Source organism: Chiloscyllium punctatum, chromosome 47, assembly GCF_047496795.1.
Source record: "Chiloscyllium punctatum isolate Juve2018m chromosome 47, sChiPun1.3, whole genome shotgun sequence".
NCBI lineage: Eukaryota > Metazoa > Chordata > Chondrichthyes > Orectolobiformes > Hemiscylliidae > Chiloscyllium > Chiloscyllium punctatum.
In genome coordinates, this window is record NC_092785.1 from 30,194,876 (window position 1) to 30,214,776 (window position 19,901).

A 19,901-nucleotide genomic window follows, 5' to 3' on the forward strand; every position below is an offset into this window, starting at 1 on the left:
TGAGCAAGATTACACGAACAAAGTGAAGCCTTTCAGTTCTGCCTTTCACTTTCTTTCTTTAATCTAACTTTTTTCCCTTTTGGCAACTTGTGAACTAAAATCTGGGGGAGGTAACTCTTGTTTTATGTGGTTAGGAGAATGGGAGGAGGTCGGAGGTTTGTGCAGAATGTAAACATTACTGTAGACCTGTTGGATGTAACAGCATACTTCTGCATTGTACACCTCTATGCAATGGCAGTTTTCTTTCTCTATTCATGGGATATAGGTATCGCTGATGGGGCAAACATTGATTTCCCATCCTCAGTTGTAGTGGAGAGGGTGGTAGTGAGTAATTGTCTTGAACAGCTGGATGAGTTTCCATATTCTGAACACTTGGGTAGTTTATTGCTATCATCAGTTGCTTCACCAAAGACTTGCAACATATTTAATATCCCACACTGTTTGTTTGAATAATCAGTGGATGAGTTGTTTCTGAGTCACAGGATTTTCAGGCATGACTGTGGCTTGTTAACTTGTCTGGTGAATTTCTTATCTCCATTCTGTTTGTGGGGTTAACTTTCAACCTTGCAGAAGCATTGGCAGATTGGGAGGTATGTTGAAAAGTCTGGAGGATTTAAATTTGAGTCAGGTTTTTAATCATCAGGGAAGAAAGATTTGTAAAGCAGGTGCACACAAGGTTCCCAAAAATATCAGCAGCTCCTTCCACCCCAAAATTGGTGGAGTTGGCAAATCACTGTTGGGATAAATTCATAAAGACTCCTTCCCTAATGGGTGTGTGTGTCACAGTGCACAGTGTGTTGCTGTCTGCTAGAGTCAAAGTCTCTGTGTACAATATATTTTTTGCCATTATTGTTTAATCCCTTTTCTGGTTAGTCTCCCCATATGCATTACTTCACACTTGTCCAGATTGAATTCCATTTGCCATTGCTCTGACCACCTGAGTAGTCCATTTGATATTTTGATGACTTGTTCAACTTCTGCAGATACAACATCCCCAGATATTGTCCCAATGCCTCAGAAATCTCAAACCCTTCATCCTATCTCTTCAGCTGCTCATTAATCTGTTCTATCCTTCTATTCTTATACTTAGTACAGCTTCTCAACAGGATTAGTCTGGAGATTACTGCTTTGAAATTCTGGTTTTCAACTTTCTACATAACTCCCTAAGTCCACTTGGAGGACTTTGTTTCTCTTTCTTCCTATGTTATTGATCCCAATATGGACCATAGTCTCTGACTGTTCAACCGCCCCATTCATAATACCCTTCAGCCTATCTTAGGATCCTTAACACTGACACTTGAGAAGCAATATACCATCCTGGAGTTGCATTTACGGCCACAGAAGGACTTGTCTACTTACCTCATTATCTAACCTAATAGTAATTCATTAATATGGAATCCAGGGAGAGCTAGTCATTTGGATACAAAATTGGTTCTGGATTAGTGGTGCTGGAAGAGCACAGCAGTTCAGGCAGCATCCAAGGAGCAGCGAAATCAATGTTTCGGGCAAAAGCCCTTCAGGAATAAAGGCAGAGAGCCTGAAGGGTGGAGAGATAAGCTAGAGGAGGGTGGGGAAGATAGGAGACAGAGGGTGGTGGCGCACGGCTGTTTTTCAGACTGGAGGCCTGTGACCAGCGGTGTGTAGCAAGGATTGGTACTTTTTGTCATTTATATAAATGATTTGAATGTGAGTATAGGAGGTATGGTTAGTAAGTTTGCAGATGACACCAAAATTGGGGAGTAGTGGTCGTGCAGAAGGCTATCTCGGAGTACAATGGGACCTTGATCAGATGGGCCAATGAGCTGAGGAGTGGCAGATGGAGTTTAATTTAAATAAATGTCAGGTGTCGCATTTTGATAAAGTAAAATCATGCAGGATTTGTTTACTTAATGGTATGGTCCTAGGGAATGTTGCTGAACAAAGAGAGCTTGGGGTGCAGGTTCATAGTTCCTGGAAAATAGATTTGCATGTGCACAGATCAGCAAAGACAGTGTTTGGCATGCTTGCTTTTATTGGCCAGCGCATTGAGTATAGGAGTTGGGATGTCGTGTTATGGCTGTACAGAGCATTGTTTTGGCCAGTTTTGGAATACTGTGTTCAATCCTGGTCTCCCTGCAGTAGGAAAGATCTTAAACTTGAAAGAGAGCAGAAAAAAATTCCAAGGATATTTCTGGGTTTGGAAGATTTGAGCTATAGGGAGAGCCTGAATAAGCTGGGTCTGTTTTCCCTGGAGCATCGAGGCTAAGGAGTGAACTTATAGTGGTTTATAAAATCATGAGAGGTGTACGTCGGGTGAATAGCCAAGGTCTTTTTCACAGGGTAGGAGATATGACATCCAAAGCTGGAGGACATACTTTCAAAGTAAGAAAGGAAGATTTAAAAGGGCCTCAGTGTGGAGGGTGCATGTATGGGGCGAGCTGCCAGAGGGCATGGTGGAGGCTGATACAACTGGAACCTCTGAATGGGTAAGCCCCTTTCCTCTTCCCTCTCACATGGCACCTCAGATTAGCAACACAGATGCTAGCCTAGTCACACTATCAGTTGCCAGGAAGTAAATGAAAGCTACTAAGTCCTGGTTCTCACCAGCATCTTCTGTAACCTCTTTTCTACAACATTTTTTTTTAAACTGCCTCAGCAGTTTGCTCTGTTATCATCAGATCTTTATAGTTACACATGACCAAGTGCATCTACTCTTGCATCCCCCTCATAATTTTGTGCCCTGTTGTTCCTTGTAATGTGCATTGTGTCACTTGAAATCACGTCTTCCTCATGGGACTGCACCTGATGCAGTTGTGCCAAGTGTGGAGTGAACTGACTAGATTATCTTTCCTTGTTAATGGATATAGGTTTGCTGGCCCAGGACAGTGGCAGGATTCCAAGTTACTCAGTCACCTGATCTTTTACTGACCATCTAATGTGCTGCAGCATCCAGGTTACTGACCATTTGCCATTCCATGAGTTTAGCAGTAAATACTAGGATGCATTTATGTGCCTGACTTCAAGGGTGGGGCACTAGTCAGGAGCACTGCAGTTAGCGCAGGATGGGGAGAGGCAATTTGTGCCAGTGTTCCAATACCTGATGTCAATGGTTTGCATTCTCACCATTTGGTAAGAATTTTGATATTTGAACACTAGCTCAGCCATTGGAACCTGTAATCCAGACCAATGCTCCAGTTGCACTCAGAGTTTTGCACTGTCAGAGGATCAGTATGAACAAAATGTCATATCTGAAGGGTCAGTACTGAGTTCCTATATAATGACAGTAACTGGTCTCTTATTGCTTGTGCTTTGTGGGCAATGAAGTAATTTTATGCTGTCCTGGACTGTTGAGTGGTGATATACATATGAGTTCTCCAGGGCAGGGAGGAGAGTGGACTAAACAAATTGGATGTTGATGGATGATGACACAGTACTGCTTTTTAGTTTTTGTAAGATCTGGACTATTTCTCTAGTTAATGCAACGCTAGAAGCTTTTTTTTGTTGTTAGTAGTATTGCACCGTGATATCCCTTAATAATAGGCATAGTTTGCAGCTGCTGAGTTGCTGACAGCAAACTATCCCAAGGACAGCAAGCTCCAGGAATAAAGCTGAGAGAGGACAGGACAGCAGTGGGGGTTTGCACATTGAATGCAACTTGTATATCTGTGCTTTCTATCTGACTGAATCACAAGTGTTCACAAAGTACTATGATGGCAGCTAGAATGCTGTCTGTTGATGTGCTGTGTTGGGGGAGGGAACCTCAAAAATACCACAGTTTGAACTTCCTTTTGTGTAATCTTTTAAAAATCCAAAAGTCCCCAGTTTGTGTTGCAAGCCAAGCAGCCTGTGGTCCTTTGACGCAACAGATTAGTGTTGCATTTTGGATCTTTTTGCAGTGGTCTATGTTTTTATTAAACTGTCAGTAATAAATGCTTTCTTAAAGATCTGTTCTGACAAGACTCTGGGTGTGGTTTCCATTTCTTGGAGATGATACATGGGTTGTGCATATGTTGGGTTAAGGTGGCTGACAAGGTTTAGCCATATTGATGAGAGCAAACGATAATTTATGAGCAGGGTCTTTTGCAGCACTAGAAATAGGTTACAGGCATACCATGGATTCCAAGTTATTAGTCCTTAAAGCCTTGCATTATATTTCTTGATTTATTATTATTCCTGTGCTTTTTTTTAAATTTTCTCCTAGAAATGCATTTCTGGTGATTTAATAAGAGCTGTTAGTATTTTTGTGGTCATTGTTACAGGGCCACAATCTATGTTCTTTTTGGTGAGCTTGAGAATCTTTGACTGTCTCCCTCACTGGTTCATTCCCAGCTTGTCCTGTATTTACCACCATCGACATCAAGGCTGCAGCATGTTAACAAACCAAAACAAACAAAAACAGAAATTGCTGAAGAAACTCATCAGAAGCAGTTAACATTTTGAGTCCTGTGACCCTCCTTCAGAACCATTTGGATGATTGGATTTATGTTGATGTTCAAGAGTGGAACAGAATCCAATCATGGGATGAGGGTGTCACTGATAAACACCACTATTTATTGCCTCTCCCTACTTGCCTTTATTAGTCATTACCTTTTTCAGGCTGAGTGGCCACTTCAGAAGGAAGTTAAAAGTAGAGGTTGTTTTTGACCAGAATCATGTGTAAGCTCAGCTTGGATAAAGATTGCATTCTTTCTCTCCGTGAAAGAACATAAAATCAAGTGTTTTATTTTTTTTTGTTTGAATGCTGAGAGAATTGTAGCCAAGCCTAATCCTATCCATACATAGCGGGTTTGTTTTTAGTAATCAGCAGAGGTCAATTGTAATTCCGTAAACAAGCTTAACTGAATCATACAATCTACTAATACAACTTGCAGGTTTTGAATCCCCTGGCATAGTTCAACTGCAAATAGCATTCACCTTAAATGAAAACGTATTCTGTTGAATTAACGAAGATCAACCTGGACTTTGTCCCTGATTGTGAAGTGTTTCATACTAGATAGTTAACTTTAAATGTGTTCCAGTGATACAGTTCCCAGAAGCAGCTTGAGGTAATTTATTCCTTCAGTGGTTTTGGTTGTCAGAGGGATGCTGAGCTAAGACACCCAAGGAGAAGTCACTCGTCTGCTGTCCTCTCTATATGAGATCAATGAAGATCTCTAGGAGGTTCAGACTGTAACCTTTTGGCAAGATGTCAACTGCTCCCTGAGTCCCTTTGCACAGTCAGCATAGATTAACTGTGCTCAGTAAGAGGCATGTGGCTTTAACTGTTAGCAGTGATAAAATTCCTGCCTCATGGATCCAAATTCCAGTCTAGTGACTTAAGTGCAACATCCAACTAATGCTTCAAGGCAATGGAGAGGGAATGCTGCACTGTGAGGTGGACTTAAAAGATCTTGTGACTGTTATTGAGAGGAAAAAGGAGTTATTTCTGGTGTCCTGGTGAATATTTATTCCAAAGCCAATGTCACTTAAAATAAATTAGCAAGTCATTATTAAGTTGTATTATGGGTGCTTGCTGTATATAGATTGACTGCCTTGTATCTGACACTTCAACAGTGACTGCACTTCGGAAAGAAGTTTGATTGTCTGTAAATCAGTTTTGGGTTGTGCATGGCATTGGAAAAATTAGGGTCTTTATTTAGAAAGAATGGAAAGGCCTTCGGTGCAGAGAACATTTATCAGAATAATAGCAGGGATTGAGAGCCTTAGTGAGTCTGGTGAGAATGGGATATCTGGGCTGTTCTCCTTAAAACAAAGGTAAGGAAAGATTTTAATCTACGTGCTCAAAACAATGAGACTTCTGGGAGTAGTAGATGGGTAAACTGTTCCTGTTGGCAGAAGGGTTAAGGACCAGAGGTGATTGGCAAAAGCACAAAGAACAACATGAGAAAATTCTATACTCTGCAGCAAGTGGTTAGGATCTGAATATCATGCCCAGTGAAGGCAGATTCAGTTGAAGATTCCCATCCTCACATGGGTCTTTGGGAAATCCAACCCATGCTCCTTGTTGCTTTTTGTGCCTTTTGCAGAATGGTGTTTGTGTCCTGTGAGTGACATTGGAACAAGTTTTAACAGATGAGAACAGTGATACTGTGCTATTAGATGTGGGCTGTGGGTAAGGAAGAGCCGGTTTTTCTTGCTCCCTGTTCTGCTCATCTCCCTGCCCCCTTCCCAAACTTCCAGGCTACAATTAGTTCATATAATTGCTCTTGTACCTTATTGCATTATTAATACCATAAAAAAGAATGGATTTATTGCTGTGACAGACGTTATAGTCATCTGGAGAGGAAAAGTACACTCAGGAGAGAGAACTCATTTTTAGAACGGCAGGAGGATGCCAGTATGTTTGCGCTTGTTCAACCATTCAATGCTATTATGACAGCAAAAAATCAAGAACTATGGATGCTGGAAATCGAACAAAAACAAATTGCTTGAAAAACTGAGCTGGGCTGGCAGCACCTGTGGAGAGAAAGCAAAGTTAACTTTTCTGGTTCAGTGACCCTTCTTTAGAACAGTTCTAAGAGTTATACTCAGAACTAAATGTGCAGCATATACTGTTGACTCAGTATATGCTCAATTTGCCTAGTAAAGAATTTAAACTTCAACTCAGGACACTGGAACCCATTGCCCCCGAGTAAAAGTAAACACTGCAGTTGCTGGAAATTTGAAATGAAAATAGAAGATACTGTGGAAACTCATCAGTTATGACAGCATCTGTAGAGAGAAATAGTGAATGTTTTGAGTCCAATGTGACTTTGTTCTGCTATTTTAAGTGTTTCTCTCTCCACAGCTGATGCCAGATTTAGAGTTTCTCCAGCACTTGGTTTCCTCTGTGCTGAGTTAGCTGCTCTTGTTGGCTTAGGAAGATAAGGGGAACAATCAACCAGTGTGTCTTGCTGCTAACTACTCAATTCTAGCAGGATGGGATCAGATATCTGTAAAATTTCTGGTCTTTTGCACTTCCAAAAAACTATATGTCATCACCCAAATGGCTTCCATAATGTCAGTCTCCCCATAAATTTACTTTGATATGCCTGCCACTGCTGTAACATCTGATTCTCTGGAAAACCTGCAAACTCATTGTAGATGTTCCAACTGTGCATGTCAAGATATGTCTTCCATAACACATTAACATAAATTATCCAACAGCATTAGATGAAACAAGTTTTATTCTTTGTGTCCTGGCCAGTACTTTCAACCAAACATTGATTTTTAAAAAGAATTGTCCAATCATATTGCATTCCTTGATCAAAATGAATGGTGGTGCTGGCTCAAAGGGCAGAATGGCCTACTCCTGCACCCATTGTCTATAGTGTGTACTTCTTTTCATGCATTATAACAAATGATTGTGTTTTTATAAAGCAACTTGGGAATAGTTATAATTTTAAATGGTTCTAAAAAATTATTTGGGGAATGTTCTGATGGTGGAAGTTGCAGTATGAATGCGAGTTCTGAAACATTTCTGTAGGTATGTTCTTTCTGTGCTTGTTGACTCAAAGTTGAAACTAGTGTGAGGCCAGCATTGCAACATAGTTTGTAATGGGATTCATCTACCAATGTGTGTTGGGAAATAGCTTGGTGTATGTATCACTGATGAGTCATAAATCTATGATGGAGCATTTTTCTTCCTGCCCTTATAGTGTTGGTCTTCCCTTCAAACTGTCCATTCTGGTTAGTTGAGAGAGTACTCCTAATTCCAAGTCTGAGCCCTAATGTGTTTGGTTCTGTTTGCTTCAGGGGTTTGAATCTTGTCACCCAGGTTTAAACTCCCAGTTGAAAGTACTGAGGGGAGTACTGCATTGATCCAACTCTCATTACTTCTGCCAATAAATCCCTGTGCTCTGATTTGAGATTTGTCCACAAATGAGGCAATACCACTCAGACAGATGTTTCTGAATCTTTTAAGCCGACAAGCCACAAATGGAACAAAGCAGCAAAACCAGATTGAATGTATAAACCAAGGTGGAGTCCATGCTTTAGGTGATGGATTGCCAGGGTGTGGCTCACTATAGTTTTAATACTCCCATTCTATGTACCTCTTTTTAAGTATTTCCAGTATAGCTGGAGATCTACAATAAAGATTTGATTGGCCTCCATTGGTGAGTACTGTGCGCAGTTTGGGTGCACTATAGGAAAAGATGGGATTGTGCTGGAACGGGTGCAGAGAGATTCACCAGGATGTTGCATGGAATGGAGCATTTTAACTATAAAGTGAGGCTTGATAGGCAAAGGTTAATTTCTTTAGAGCAGAGAAGGCTGAGAGAGCTGTATAAGATGTGCAGAATGCATTGAAAACTGCTGTTCCCCTGAGTTGAAAGGTCAATAACAAGTGGGCAAAATTTGAAGGTGGAAGGTAAGAGGTTTTAATGGCAATGATGGGAAAAGAAAATCACTGGAAAACACCTTTCACCCAGAAGGTGATAGGAGTCTAGCATTCACTGTATGGGAAGGTACTTGAGGCAGAAAGCCTCAAACCTTTTTTAAGAATAGAGCCATACAGCTTGGGAACAGGTCCTTCAGTCCAACCTGTACATGCTGACCATGTTTGCAAACGAAGCTAGTCCCACCTGCCTGTACTTGGTCCATATCCTTCCAAACATTTCCTCTTCATGAACTTATCCAAATTGTAACTCTATCCGCATCTGCTACTTTCTGTGGCAGTTCATTCCATACATGAACCATTCTGCTGTTATGTCCTTTTTAAATTTTTATCTTCTAATCTTAAAAATATGTCCCCTAGTTTTGAACTCTCCTTCCGGATGAAATAACCTTTGTCATTCACCTTAGCTCTTGTGATTTTATAAACCTCAGTAAGGTCACCCCTCAACCTCCTGCGCTCCAGTGTAAGAAGTCCTAGTCTTTCCAGTCTATTTTTGTCTCAAGCCCTCCATTCCTGATGACATCCTAGTAAATATTTTCTGAACCCTCTCCCACTTAATATCTATCCTCGAACAAAAGGATCAGAACTACAAATGGTACTCCAGAAAAGGCCTCACCAATGTCCTGTACAACCTCAACATAATGTCCCAACTCCTATATGTAGAGCTTTGAGCAGTGAAAATATTTTGATAAGCACTTGAAATGTAACAACATTCAAGGCTGTGGGATGAGTGTGAATTGAGCAGATTTGTTGTTGCAGACCCAATGGGTCCATAAGACCATAAGACATAGGAGTGGAAGTAAGGCCATTCGGCCCATCGAGTCCACTCCGCCATTCAATCATGGCTGATGCGCATTTCAGCTCCACTTACCAGCGTTCTCCCCGTAGCCCTTAGATTCTTGTTGTCTAGAGGAATTATCAATCTCGGCCTTGAAGACATTTAGCGTCCCGGCTTCCACTGCACTCCGTGGCAATGAATTCCACAGGCCCACCACACTCTGGCTGAAGAAATGTCTCCGCATTTCTGTTCTGAAATGACCCCCTCTAATTCTAAGGCTGTGTCCACGGGTCCTAGTCTCCTCGTCTAACGGAAACAATTTCCTAGCATCCACCTTTTCCAAGCCATGTATTATTTTGTATGTCTCTATTAAGTCTCCCCTTAATCTTCTAAACTCCAATGAATACAATCCCAGTATCCTCAGCCGTTCCTCATATGCTAGACCTGTCATTCCAGGGATCATCCGTGTGAATCTCCGCTGGACACGTTCCAGTGCCAGTATGTCCTTCCTGAGGTGTGGGGACCAAAACTGGACACAGTACTCCAAGTGGGGCCTAACCAGAGCTTTATAAAGTCTTAGTAGTACATCTCTGCTTTTATATTCCAAACCTCTTGAGATAAGAGACAACATTGCATTCGCTTTCTTAATCACGGACTCAACCTGCATGTTTACCTTTAGAGAATCCTCGACTAGCACTCCCAGATCCCTTTGTGCTTTGGCTTTATTAATTTTCTCACCATTGAGAAAGTAGTCCATGCTTTTATTCTTTTTACCAAAGTGCAAGACCTCGCACTTGCTCACGTTAAATTCCATCAGCCATTTCCTGGACCACTCTCCCAACCTGTCTAGATTCTTCTGTAGCCTCCCCACTTCCTCAGTACTACCTGTCTGTCCACCTAACTTCGTATCATCGGCAAACTTTGCTAGAATGCCCCCGGTTCCCTCATCCAAATCATTAATACATAATGCGAACAGCTGTGGCCCCAGCACTGAACCCTGCGGGACACCGCTCGTCACCGGCTGCCATTCTGAAAAAGAACCTTTTATCCCAACTCTCTGCCTTCTGTTAGACAGCCAATCCTCAATCTATCCCAGCAGCTCACCTCGAACACCATGGGCCCTCAACTTGCTCAGCATCCTCCCGTGTGGCACCTTATTGAAAGTCTAGATAGACCACATTCACTGGGTTTCCCTGGTCTAACCTACTTGTTACCTCTTCAAAAAATTCCAACAGGTTTGTCAGGCATGACCTCCCTTTACTAAATCCATGTTGACTTGTTCTAATCAGACTCTGCTCTTCCAAGAATTTAGAAACCTCATCCTTAATGATGGATTCTAGAATTTTACCAACAACCGAGGTTAAGCTGATTGGCCTATAATTTTCCATCTTTTGCCTTGATCCTTTCTTGAACAAGGGGGTTACAACAGCCATCTTCCAATCATCCGGGACCTTTCCTGACTCCAGTGACTCTTGAACGATCTCAACCAATGCCTCTGCTATTTCCTCAGCCACCTCTCTCAGAACTCTAGGGTGTATCCCATCGGGGCCAGGAGATTTATCAATTTTAAGACTTTTTAACTTTTCTAGCACTATCTCTTTCGTAATGGCAACCATACTCAACTCAGCCCCGTGACACCGTTTAATTTTTGGGATATTACTCCTGTCTTCCACTGTGAAAACTGACGCAAAGTACTTGTTAAGTTCTCCTGCTATTTCCTTATCTCCCATCACTAGTCTTCCAGCATCAGTTTGAAGTGGCCCAATGTCTACCTTTGCCTGTCGTTTGTTTCTTATGTACTGAAAGAAACTTTTACTATCATTTCTAATATTACTGGCTATCCTTCCTTCATATTTGATCCTCTCATTTCTTATTACACTCTTTGTTATCCTCTGTTTGCTTTTGTATCCTTCCCAATCTTCTGATTTCCCACTGTTCTTAGCCACTTTATAGGATCTCTCTTTTTCTTTAATACATTTCCTGACTTCCTTTGTCAGCCAAGGTTGTCTAATCCCTCCCCAGTTAATCTTTCTTTTCTTGGGAATGAACCTCTGTACAGTGTCCTCAATTATACCTACAAACTCCTGCCATTTTTGCTCTACTGTCTTCCTGGTTAGCCTCTGCTTCCAGTCTATTTTAGTCAGTTCCTCTCTCATGCCCTCATAATTACCTTTATTCAACTGTAACACCATTACATCCGATTTTGCCTTCTCCCTTTCAAACTCCAGACTGAACTCTACCATATTATGGTCGCTACTTCCTAAGGGTTCCCTTACTTTAAGATCTTTTATAGAGTCTGGTTCATTGCAAAGCACTAGGTCCAGAATAGCCTGCTCTCTTGTGGGCTCCATGACAAGCTGTTCCAAAAAGCCATCCTGTAAGCATTCCATGAATTCCCTTTCTTTAGATCCACTAGCAACATTATTTACCCAGTCCACCTGCATATGGAAGTCTCCCATGATCAATGTAACCTTGCCTTTCTGACATGCCTTCTCTATTTCCCGGTCCATGTTGCGTCCCTGGTCCTGACCACTGTTAGGAGGTCTATACACAACTCCAATTATGTTTTTTTTGCCTTTGTGGTTCCTCAATTCCACCCACACAGACTCCACATCATCCGACGCTATGTCATTCAATACCATAGATTCAATTTTGTTCTTAACTAACAAGGCAAACCCACCCCCTCTGCCCACCTCTCTGTCTTTTCAATAAGTTGAAAAACCATGGAGGTTTAACTGCCAGTCCTGACCCCCCCTGTAACCAAATCTCTGTGATGCCTACTACATCATAATCATTCACTATTATCTGTGCCATTAGTTCATCGACTTTGTTATGAATGCTACGAGCATTCAGGTAAAGTGCCTTAATGCTAACTTCCTTATCATTAGAGATGTTGGAAGTCATATGTCCGAAGTTATCCTTGCTTTTTTCTGCATTCTCAGTCTGCCTCAATTTTAAATCCGCCTGGAAACATGCTATCCTGCTGCTTATCTTTCCATTTACCTCCATACTCCCTGTTGCTTTCACTTTAAATAGAAGTTTAAAGTCCTACTGACCACCCTATTTATCCTCTTCGCTAGAACATTGGTACCTGATCGGTTCAGGTGGAGACCGTCCCAACGGTACAGATCCCCCCTGTTCCAAAACTGATGCCAATGCCTGGGTCAAAGAGCCTGTCGTCTGTATGTAGAATTTATGAAGTTGAAGGCATGCACTGTACCTTTAAGGGAGAGCGAATGCTGTTTTACACTGAGAGCTTACAAGCACCTGTCATATGACTAGCTAGCTGTCTGTGTGTACTGGAAAATAGAAAATATGTAACACTCGACTGTGAATTGGATACCCGAGTTGATGCTTTGAATTTAACCAATTCGTTTAAATTATTCCCCAGGATACTAAAACCCAATTGAGTTCGAATTTATTATTTTGCCAACATCAAATTAATGAGATGATCTGATGTTGGTGGTATAAAAAAGACAGGCAATTTGAAAGTCAAACAGAGTAACTACCATTGAAATATTCTCTATCAAAGGTACCTTTTCAAATGAAACACATTCACAATAAAAGAAAGATGATGAACCAGAGAGATCTTCAGTCAAAAGAAGAAAAACACCAAAGATGACAGCTGCTGTATGGTTTCCAAATTAAGTTATGTAATTTTAATAAGTGTTTTACTGGAGCAGCATATTATTATAGAGTTGGAGGCTGATAATAAGAGAAAGGGGGGTGGGGTTGGAGTTGTTAATAGTTGTCATTTAATTATCACTTTTAGAGTTAAAGAATAATTGATATTATTTTCTTTAAATAGTGGAATTTGAGAGTTCTCTGTTAAAATATGAGTAACAATTATGAGGTGCGGTGAACTTTTCTGTGTATTTAGTTTAATTAACAGAAGGGGTCACTACTGTGTCGTAACAGATTCTACGACTATTCACCTCAACCAATCCCTGTGGGAGCAACTGCAGCAGTCTCTCCACTGTCAGTGAAGAAGTTCCTAGTGAATTTTTGATTGAATTAGTTAGTAAATTTTTTTGTATTGATTGTGCAGAGAATGAACTAGGGCATTTACAGACCTAACACTAACAGGAATTCCATGTAGGAGTGCTTGAAATTGTTGAATTAGTTTCTGCACTTGCCCAATCTTATGATAAAGCCGTGCTCATAAAACAATTTAAAAAAAACACAGAACCTGCTAATCCCAGAGAACTGAAACAGACAAAAACAAATTGCTAGAGAAACGCAGTAGGTCTAGCAGCATTTATGAAGAGAAAACAGTTAACGTTTCAAGTTCAGTGATCATGTTCTGAAGAAGGGACTTGTCCGACCTGCCTATCTTCTTTTCCACCTATCCACTCCACCCTCTCCTCCTTGACCTATCACCTTCATCTCCTCCCCCACTCACCCATTGTACTCTATGCTACTTTCTCCCCACCCCCACCCTCCTCTAGCTTATCTCTCCACGCTTCAGGCTCACTGCCTTTATTCCTGATGAAGGGCTTTTGCCCGAAACGTCGATTTCGCTGCTCGTTGGATGCTGCCTGAACTGCTGTGCTCCTCCAGCACCACTAATCCAGTATTTGGTTTTCAGCATCTTGCAGTCATTGTTTTTACTCTGAAGAAGGGTCACTGGCCTGAAAAGTTAACACTTTATTTTCTCTCAGGTCTTGTCAGACATGCTGACTTTCTCCAGCAAATTGTTTTTTTTGGTTCCTACAGAACAATAGTCTAGATTTCTGAATTACTCGTCCAGTGAAATTACCAATTTGTAGCGGCACTCCTGAAGGACATTGTTGTCATAACAATTTATCTTGTTCACTAGTGATGGTTACTGTGCATCACCATTAGAGAGTAATTCCAGATTTTATTAATTGAATTTAAATTTTTCCATCTGTCGAGAGATTTGAACATGTGACCCTAGAGCATTCGTTTGAGCCTCTGAACTTTTGGTCAGTGACATCAATAATATGTCACCATCTCCACCCTAACACAAAGCAAGATGATTGTGGTTGTTGAAGGTCAATCGTCTCAACCAAGAACCCAATTGCACAAGTTCATCAAGGTGGTGTCCTTGGCTCTACAGTCTTCAGTTGCTTCATCAATAACCATTTCTCCATCATGAGGTCTGAAGTGGGGGCTTTCAATGATGATTGCACAATTTTCAGTGTAATTTGCCATAACTCAGACGCTGTGTCCATATGCATCAAGGCTTGACAATGGGCTGCTAAGGGGCAAGCAGTTTCCATGCCATATGTGCCAGGCAATGAACTTCAGATAATCTAACCACCTCCCTTCACATTTAAGAGCATTACTATCACTGAATCGCCTACTATCAACAATCCTCGAATTTACCATTGAGAACAAACTGAATTGGGCCCACTGAATTGGACTCTCTATATAAACATGAGTAGGTCAGAGTTCGGAATCCTGTGGTGAGTAAGTCACCACCTGACTCCAAAGCCTGTCTACCATCTATAGACTACAAGTCAGAAGTGTGGCGAAATATTCCCTACTTCCTTAGATGAGTGCAGCTCCAACAGCACTTGAGAGGCTTGACACTACCCAGGGCAAAGCAATCTGTACATGACACCCATTGACCATGTTCAACATTCAGTCTTTTCAACACCAGCACTCAGTGGAGTAATTGGTACCATCTACAAAGTGCACTGCAGTAAAGCACCAGGACTACATTGACAGCACCTTTCAAACCCGAAATATTCTACCACCTGGAAAGAAAAGGGCAACAGAAATGGAAATGTCACCACCTCCCAAGTTGTTCGCCATCCTAACTGGAAACTATATCCCCAATCCTTCGCTGGGCCAAAGCCCTGGAATTTCTTTATAAAATCATAGAATAGTATAGCACATTAGGTGATTACTCTAGTTTGTGCTCTTTTGAACAATGCTCTGATTAATCCCATTTCTGTAGCATCATCCCTACCCAGTTGTTTCCCCATAATCCTGTGATTGTCCCTCAACCTATCTTTAATCCAGTGGTTTGTTTTTGGTCGACGACCAAGTCCTTTATCCTTCACCCTTTTGGGAACCACTTTTTCAAACCATAAACAAGTTGCATTTTTAATTTTTGGAGGAAAAAGGTTACTGCTGAAGTTGGCTCTGATTTTTTTTTTGTCCAGACATGTTAAACATGTTCACCGGTTATTGAACATTGGTCCATGTCTGAACGTGTATACAGTATAAGCAGGCAGGGAAAGAGTTAAGTTCTGAATTTTGTGAAACATGAGGATCAGCTGAGCATGACTCCAATCATATAAGAACTTAATTAACAATGGAGTGTTGAAGGCAAGGGTAATGGGTTAACAAGGTGGAAAAGCAGTCATTATGTAGAGCCATTTGACAATATTGGAAACATTCAGTATACAAGGTCAGCTAACAAGGGGAAAAGTATCCATTGTATGAATCCAGTTAACAAGGTTAAGAACATCCCTTGCATAACAGTAAAGGGCTTAGTCTCTGCTATTGATACTCGTTGATTGTAATGGTCACCCAATTAATATGGATGTTGCTTATCTGGATGCACCTCCCTGTAAAATGACTATATAGCTCATTGAGAAACTGTTGTTAAAGAGAAGATTGGAACCCATGTCCATGCGCATAAAGGGTCACTCTGTCTGTCTCTCGCTTGGAAGGTCAAACTACTCTGTCTCTGGGCATTTTGCTTTGACTGAAGGGGGAATGGGACGACACATAGAAATCATTTATTTTTGTTAATCTGTTAGAACCGTTTAAAGAGTTGAAAGGTTTTATCGAATTTCCTTTCTCTGCTCCAAGAGAACAACCTCAGCTTCTCTAGCCTATCTACACAACTGTAATAACTTAGTTCTTCAAACAATCTATTACATCTCTTGTGCGTTCACAAACTGTTTCGTGCCCTTCTCAAGCTGTGATGCCCAGAATCGACAATTCATAGTCACTTTCAGAGGCCACTTGGCCTATTGTGCCTGCACCAACTCTCTGTAAAGACAGTAAATATTTTAAATGTTTCTGCAGCTTTGATTGTGGACTGAAATAGGAAAGTAACTGTGTTAAAAGCCAAGGCTTGTTGACGGACTGCTACACTTTTTAGAATGAGCATCTTGTAAGTTACTTTTAAGTGCTGTTTTCACAGTTGCTGATTCAGCAGTGGGGAAAGCCGAGTTACAGATGAGCTGGAGCCAGGGAATGGTGTATAAATGGATATTTGATCAGCAACAAGTTGCTGGTTAGTCTGTGAAATGATGACAAAGGTCTCCTATGTGTTACCAAAAATGTAATTGGTTTCAAGGTATCTGAATATCTTGAGTGTGAGGCCATCAGATCCCTGAGGTGGAGTGCCCTCTTCTCTGTAATGCAAACCGTCTCAAGCATGAAGAAGGCTAGATTTTGTCTCATAATTATTGCTATGGTTCTTGTACTGAAGTCTCTGACTTATTGGTTAAGCCATTGCCCTGAGTCCTTGTAAGAATGTGAAATTACCGGGATAAAGAGGATCCAGGAGGTATATCCTGAGGAGCCAAAAGGGTAATTTCATTAACCCTTCAAACCAGCCCAATGAACAGCCATTCAAATCTTTCCATAACAGTTGTTTTCTTTTCTGTTTGTTTGTGCGTGGATATATATAGTTTGGTGGCTTAGGAGGGTTGCGGCTCTACCTCCGAGTTATATGCTGACAGTTCATAATTATTTACTGTAGGAAGGGTCTCTCTATTTGGAATAAATAGTAACTCTTTAAGTATAGAAGTCTCTAACTTACTTTCTAACAACCTGTATCTAAAAGAAAGAAATTTGAAATTTTGCAACCTTTATAAAATTCTTGAGCTTAGTGATTTCACCAGGAATGGTACAGCTTGATTTCCAGCACTCTCCTCCACTGAGTTGTAACAGTTCCTAAGTACTCACCATCTGAATGTACAATCAGATCTTTTAACAGACAATGCCCCCTCAGCAGTGACCCACTAACATTGCAGTATTTCCTGGATAACAGTGCAGGGTTACTTCACGGACTGACTCTCCTTCAGTCCTTCCTTCAGTTCCATCAGTATGGCACTCCCTCAATGTTGACCCATCTTCTGGCAGCACAGTGTTCCCTCAATCCCTACCTTTGGCCCGTCCACCTCGGTCTACGCCAAGATCTTTTGGACTGTGTATTACTGAAGTAATGGAAGATCCTCCTTTGGAAAGAACAATCAATTAGTGATCATGCATGTGGCTGGCTGGTGACCTGAATTACAGTCCTGTAATCCTGATGTGTTTGTTTAAATATTTTCCCACAGGTGCCCATGGCTCAGCCAGGTCTACTCACCGGCCATTCCCATCTACAATGTAATCATCTTTCTCTTCGTGCTAGCAAACTTCAGCATGGCCACATTCATGGACCCTGGCATCTTCCCACGAGGTGAGTTTCTGCAATCCTGTTCCCATGTAACAGCTACTAATGTTCTCCATAAGAGCCAAAGGGTTCAAGTCTGAGACCGGGATAAATAGAATTGAAGGTATTATCTAATCAACCTGTTCAGACATTACGAAGATCCTCCAGAGCAGATGAAATTTGAATCCATGTTTTTTGGTTTGGAGGTAGGGACGTTATTACTGTAGCACAAGAGCCTATGATTTTAAATTTAAAAAACTTGTACACCTGGACTACTTTTTTTAAAACCACCTCCAAATGACAATTAAAAGAACAATTATGAAGTATTACTCACCAAGAGACAAGCCTATAAGTCAGATTGTATAGGGGAGAGCTGGTTAAGTCTTTAAGGTGATTAAAGAAGTTGATTGAAAGAATCAGAGATACCAACAGTGATATTGTGGAGGAGAATTCCCTGGAGATTATATGTGACTTTAAAAAAAAATCTCTTGAGGGACAAACTAGAAAACAGGCTGTTCTAGACTGAGTACTGTGCAATGTGTGTGATCTCTTGGGGAAAAGTGACCAGGGTGGAAGTGGGTAAAGATCCAGTGGTAGTGATCCACACAGGTACCAATGACATAGATAAAACTATGGCAGAGGTTGTGCTAAGGGAATATGAACAGCTAGGAGAAGAAATTAAAAAGCCCAAACTAAAGGAGGCGGCAATAGTATAGGTTAGCATGTGGTGGATTGTGACCAGACAATAAAGGTGAGGGCAGATTTGGTGTACCGAGGAATTATAAAAAGTAGGGAAATTTACCAGTGGAACAAATTTTAAAGTTTGGTATCTAAATGTATGAAGCATTTGAATAGTATAGATGAACTAATCATGCAGACAGATGTAAACAGAGACAATATAATTGGGATTATGGAGACAAGGGGGAATCAGTCGATGTGGTATATTTAGACCTTGTCAATGTCTTCCTAAAGTCCCGCCTAAGACATTATTGCACAAGATTAAAAGGGGAGGGGTGTATTGAGTTGGGTAGAAACCTGGTTAATAGAGGAAACAAAGAGTGGGAATTAATGGGTCCTTTTCAGATTGGCAGGCAGTAACTCTCGGGTTCTACAGGGAGTGGTGGTGGGATCCCAGCTATTTGCAATATTTATCAATGACTTGAATGAGGGAACAAAAAGTTTGCAGATAATACCAAGTTGAGTGGGAGAGTGAACCTGCAGAGGTCCTTCAGCATGATCTGAACATGGGTAAGCAGGCAAATCAATGGCAGATGCAGTATAATTTAGATAAATGCAAGATTATTCACTTTGGAAGCAAAAACAAGAAGCAGATGACTACGTGAATGGCTGTAAATTGGAAGAGGGGAGTGTGCAGCAGGATCTGAGTGTCCCTGTGCGCCAGTCGCTGAAGGTAAGCGTGCAGGTGCAGCAGGTGGTCAAGAAGACAAATGGGATGTTGGTCTTCATTGCGTGAGGTTTCATGTGCAGGAGCAGGGATTTGCTGTTGCTGTTACACAGGGCCTTGGTGAGGCCACCCTGGAATGTTGTGTGCAGTTGTGGTCCCCTTTTCTGAGGAAGGAGTGCAGCGAAGGTTTCCCAGGCTGATTCCGGGAATGCTGGGACTGAGGAGAAATTTGACTAGGTTAGGATAGTTTCCGACAAGGGGGTTGGGGCGGGGGGAATCTCCTAGAGACTTGTGCAATTCTAACAGGACGAGACAGAATAGATGTAGGGAGGATGTTTACAATGGTGGGTGTGTCCAGAACCAGGGTCACAGTCTAAGGATTCAGGTAGACTATTTAAGATGGAGATGAGGCATTTCTTCACCCAAAGAGTGGTGAGCCTGTGGGATTCATTACAGGAAGTAGTTGATGCCAAAACATTGAATGTATTCAAGAGGCACCTAGATATAGGGGTGAATGGTGTCAGAGGTTATGTGGAGGAGCAAGATTAAGCTATTGGACTGAGCAATCAGCCATGATCGTGATGAACAGCACAGCAGGTTTGAAGGGCTGAATGGCAGCCTCCTGCTCTATGTTTCAATAATATTCTTCATTAAAGTGGTCAAATCCAAAATTAGTGTTCTGAATCTAAATACGGGGAAACCTCGATTATCCGAACCACAGAAAACTCCTGTGCAGGTATAGCAGGTAATCAGGAAAGCAAATGGAATGTTGGCATTTATTACTGAAGGAATAGAATAGAAAGATAGAGGGGTGTCGCTGCAAATTTATAAGACTGCATCTGGAGTATTGTGTACAGATCTGTTCCCCTTACTTGAGGAGGGATGTAGTTGCTTTGGAGGCAGTTCAGAGATGGTTGATGAGGTTGATTCCAGAGATGGAAGGTTTGACTTATGAAAAGAGATTAAGCAGTTTAGGCCTATACTTTCTGGAGTTTCA

The 19,901-nt window shown here is 41.4% G+C and overlaps 1 protein-coding gene across 3 annotated transcripts in view; it reads left to right on the plus strand.

Moving 5' to 3' along the window:
* zdhhc5a (zDHHC palmitoyltransferase 5a) overlaps positions 1-19,901 on the plus strand; it is a 66,059-nt gene that overhangs the window by 22,039 nt on the left and 24,119 nt on the right. For all 3 annotated transcript variants that reach the window (XM_072564647.1, XM_072564649.1, XM_072564648.1), the window contains exon 3: positions 17,405-17,526. In XM_072564647.1, coding sequence (XP_072420748.1) covers positions 17,405-17,526 — 122 coding nt within the window. The remainder of the gene's footprint in view (positions 1-17,404; positions 17,527-19,901) is intronic.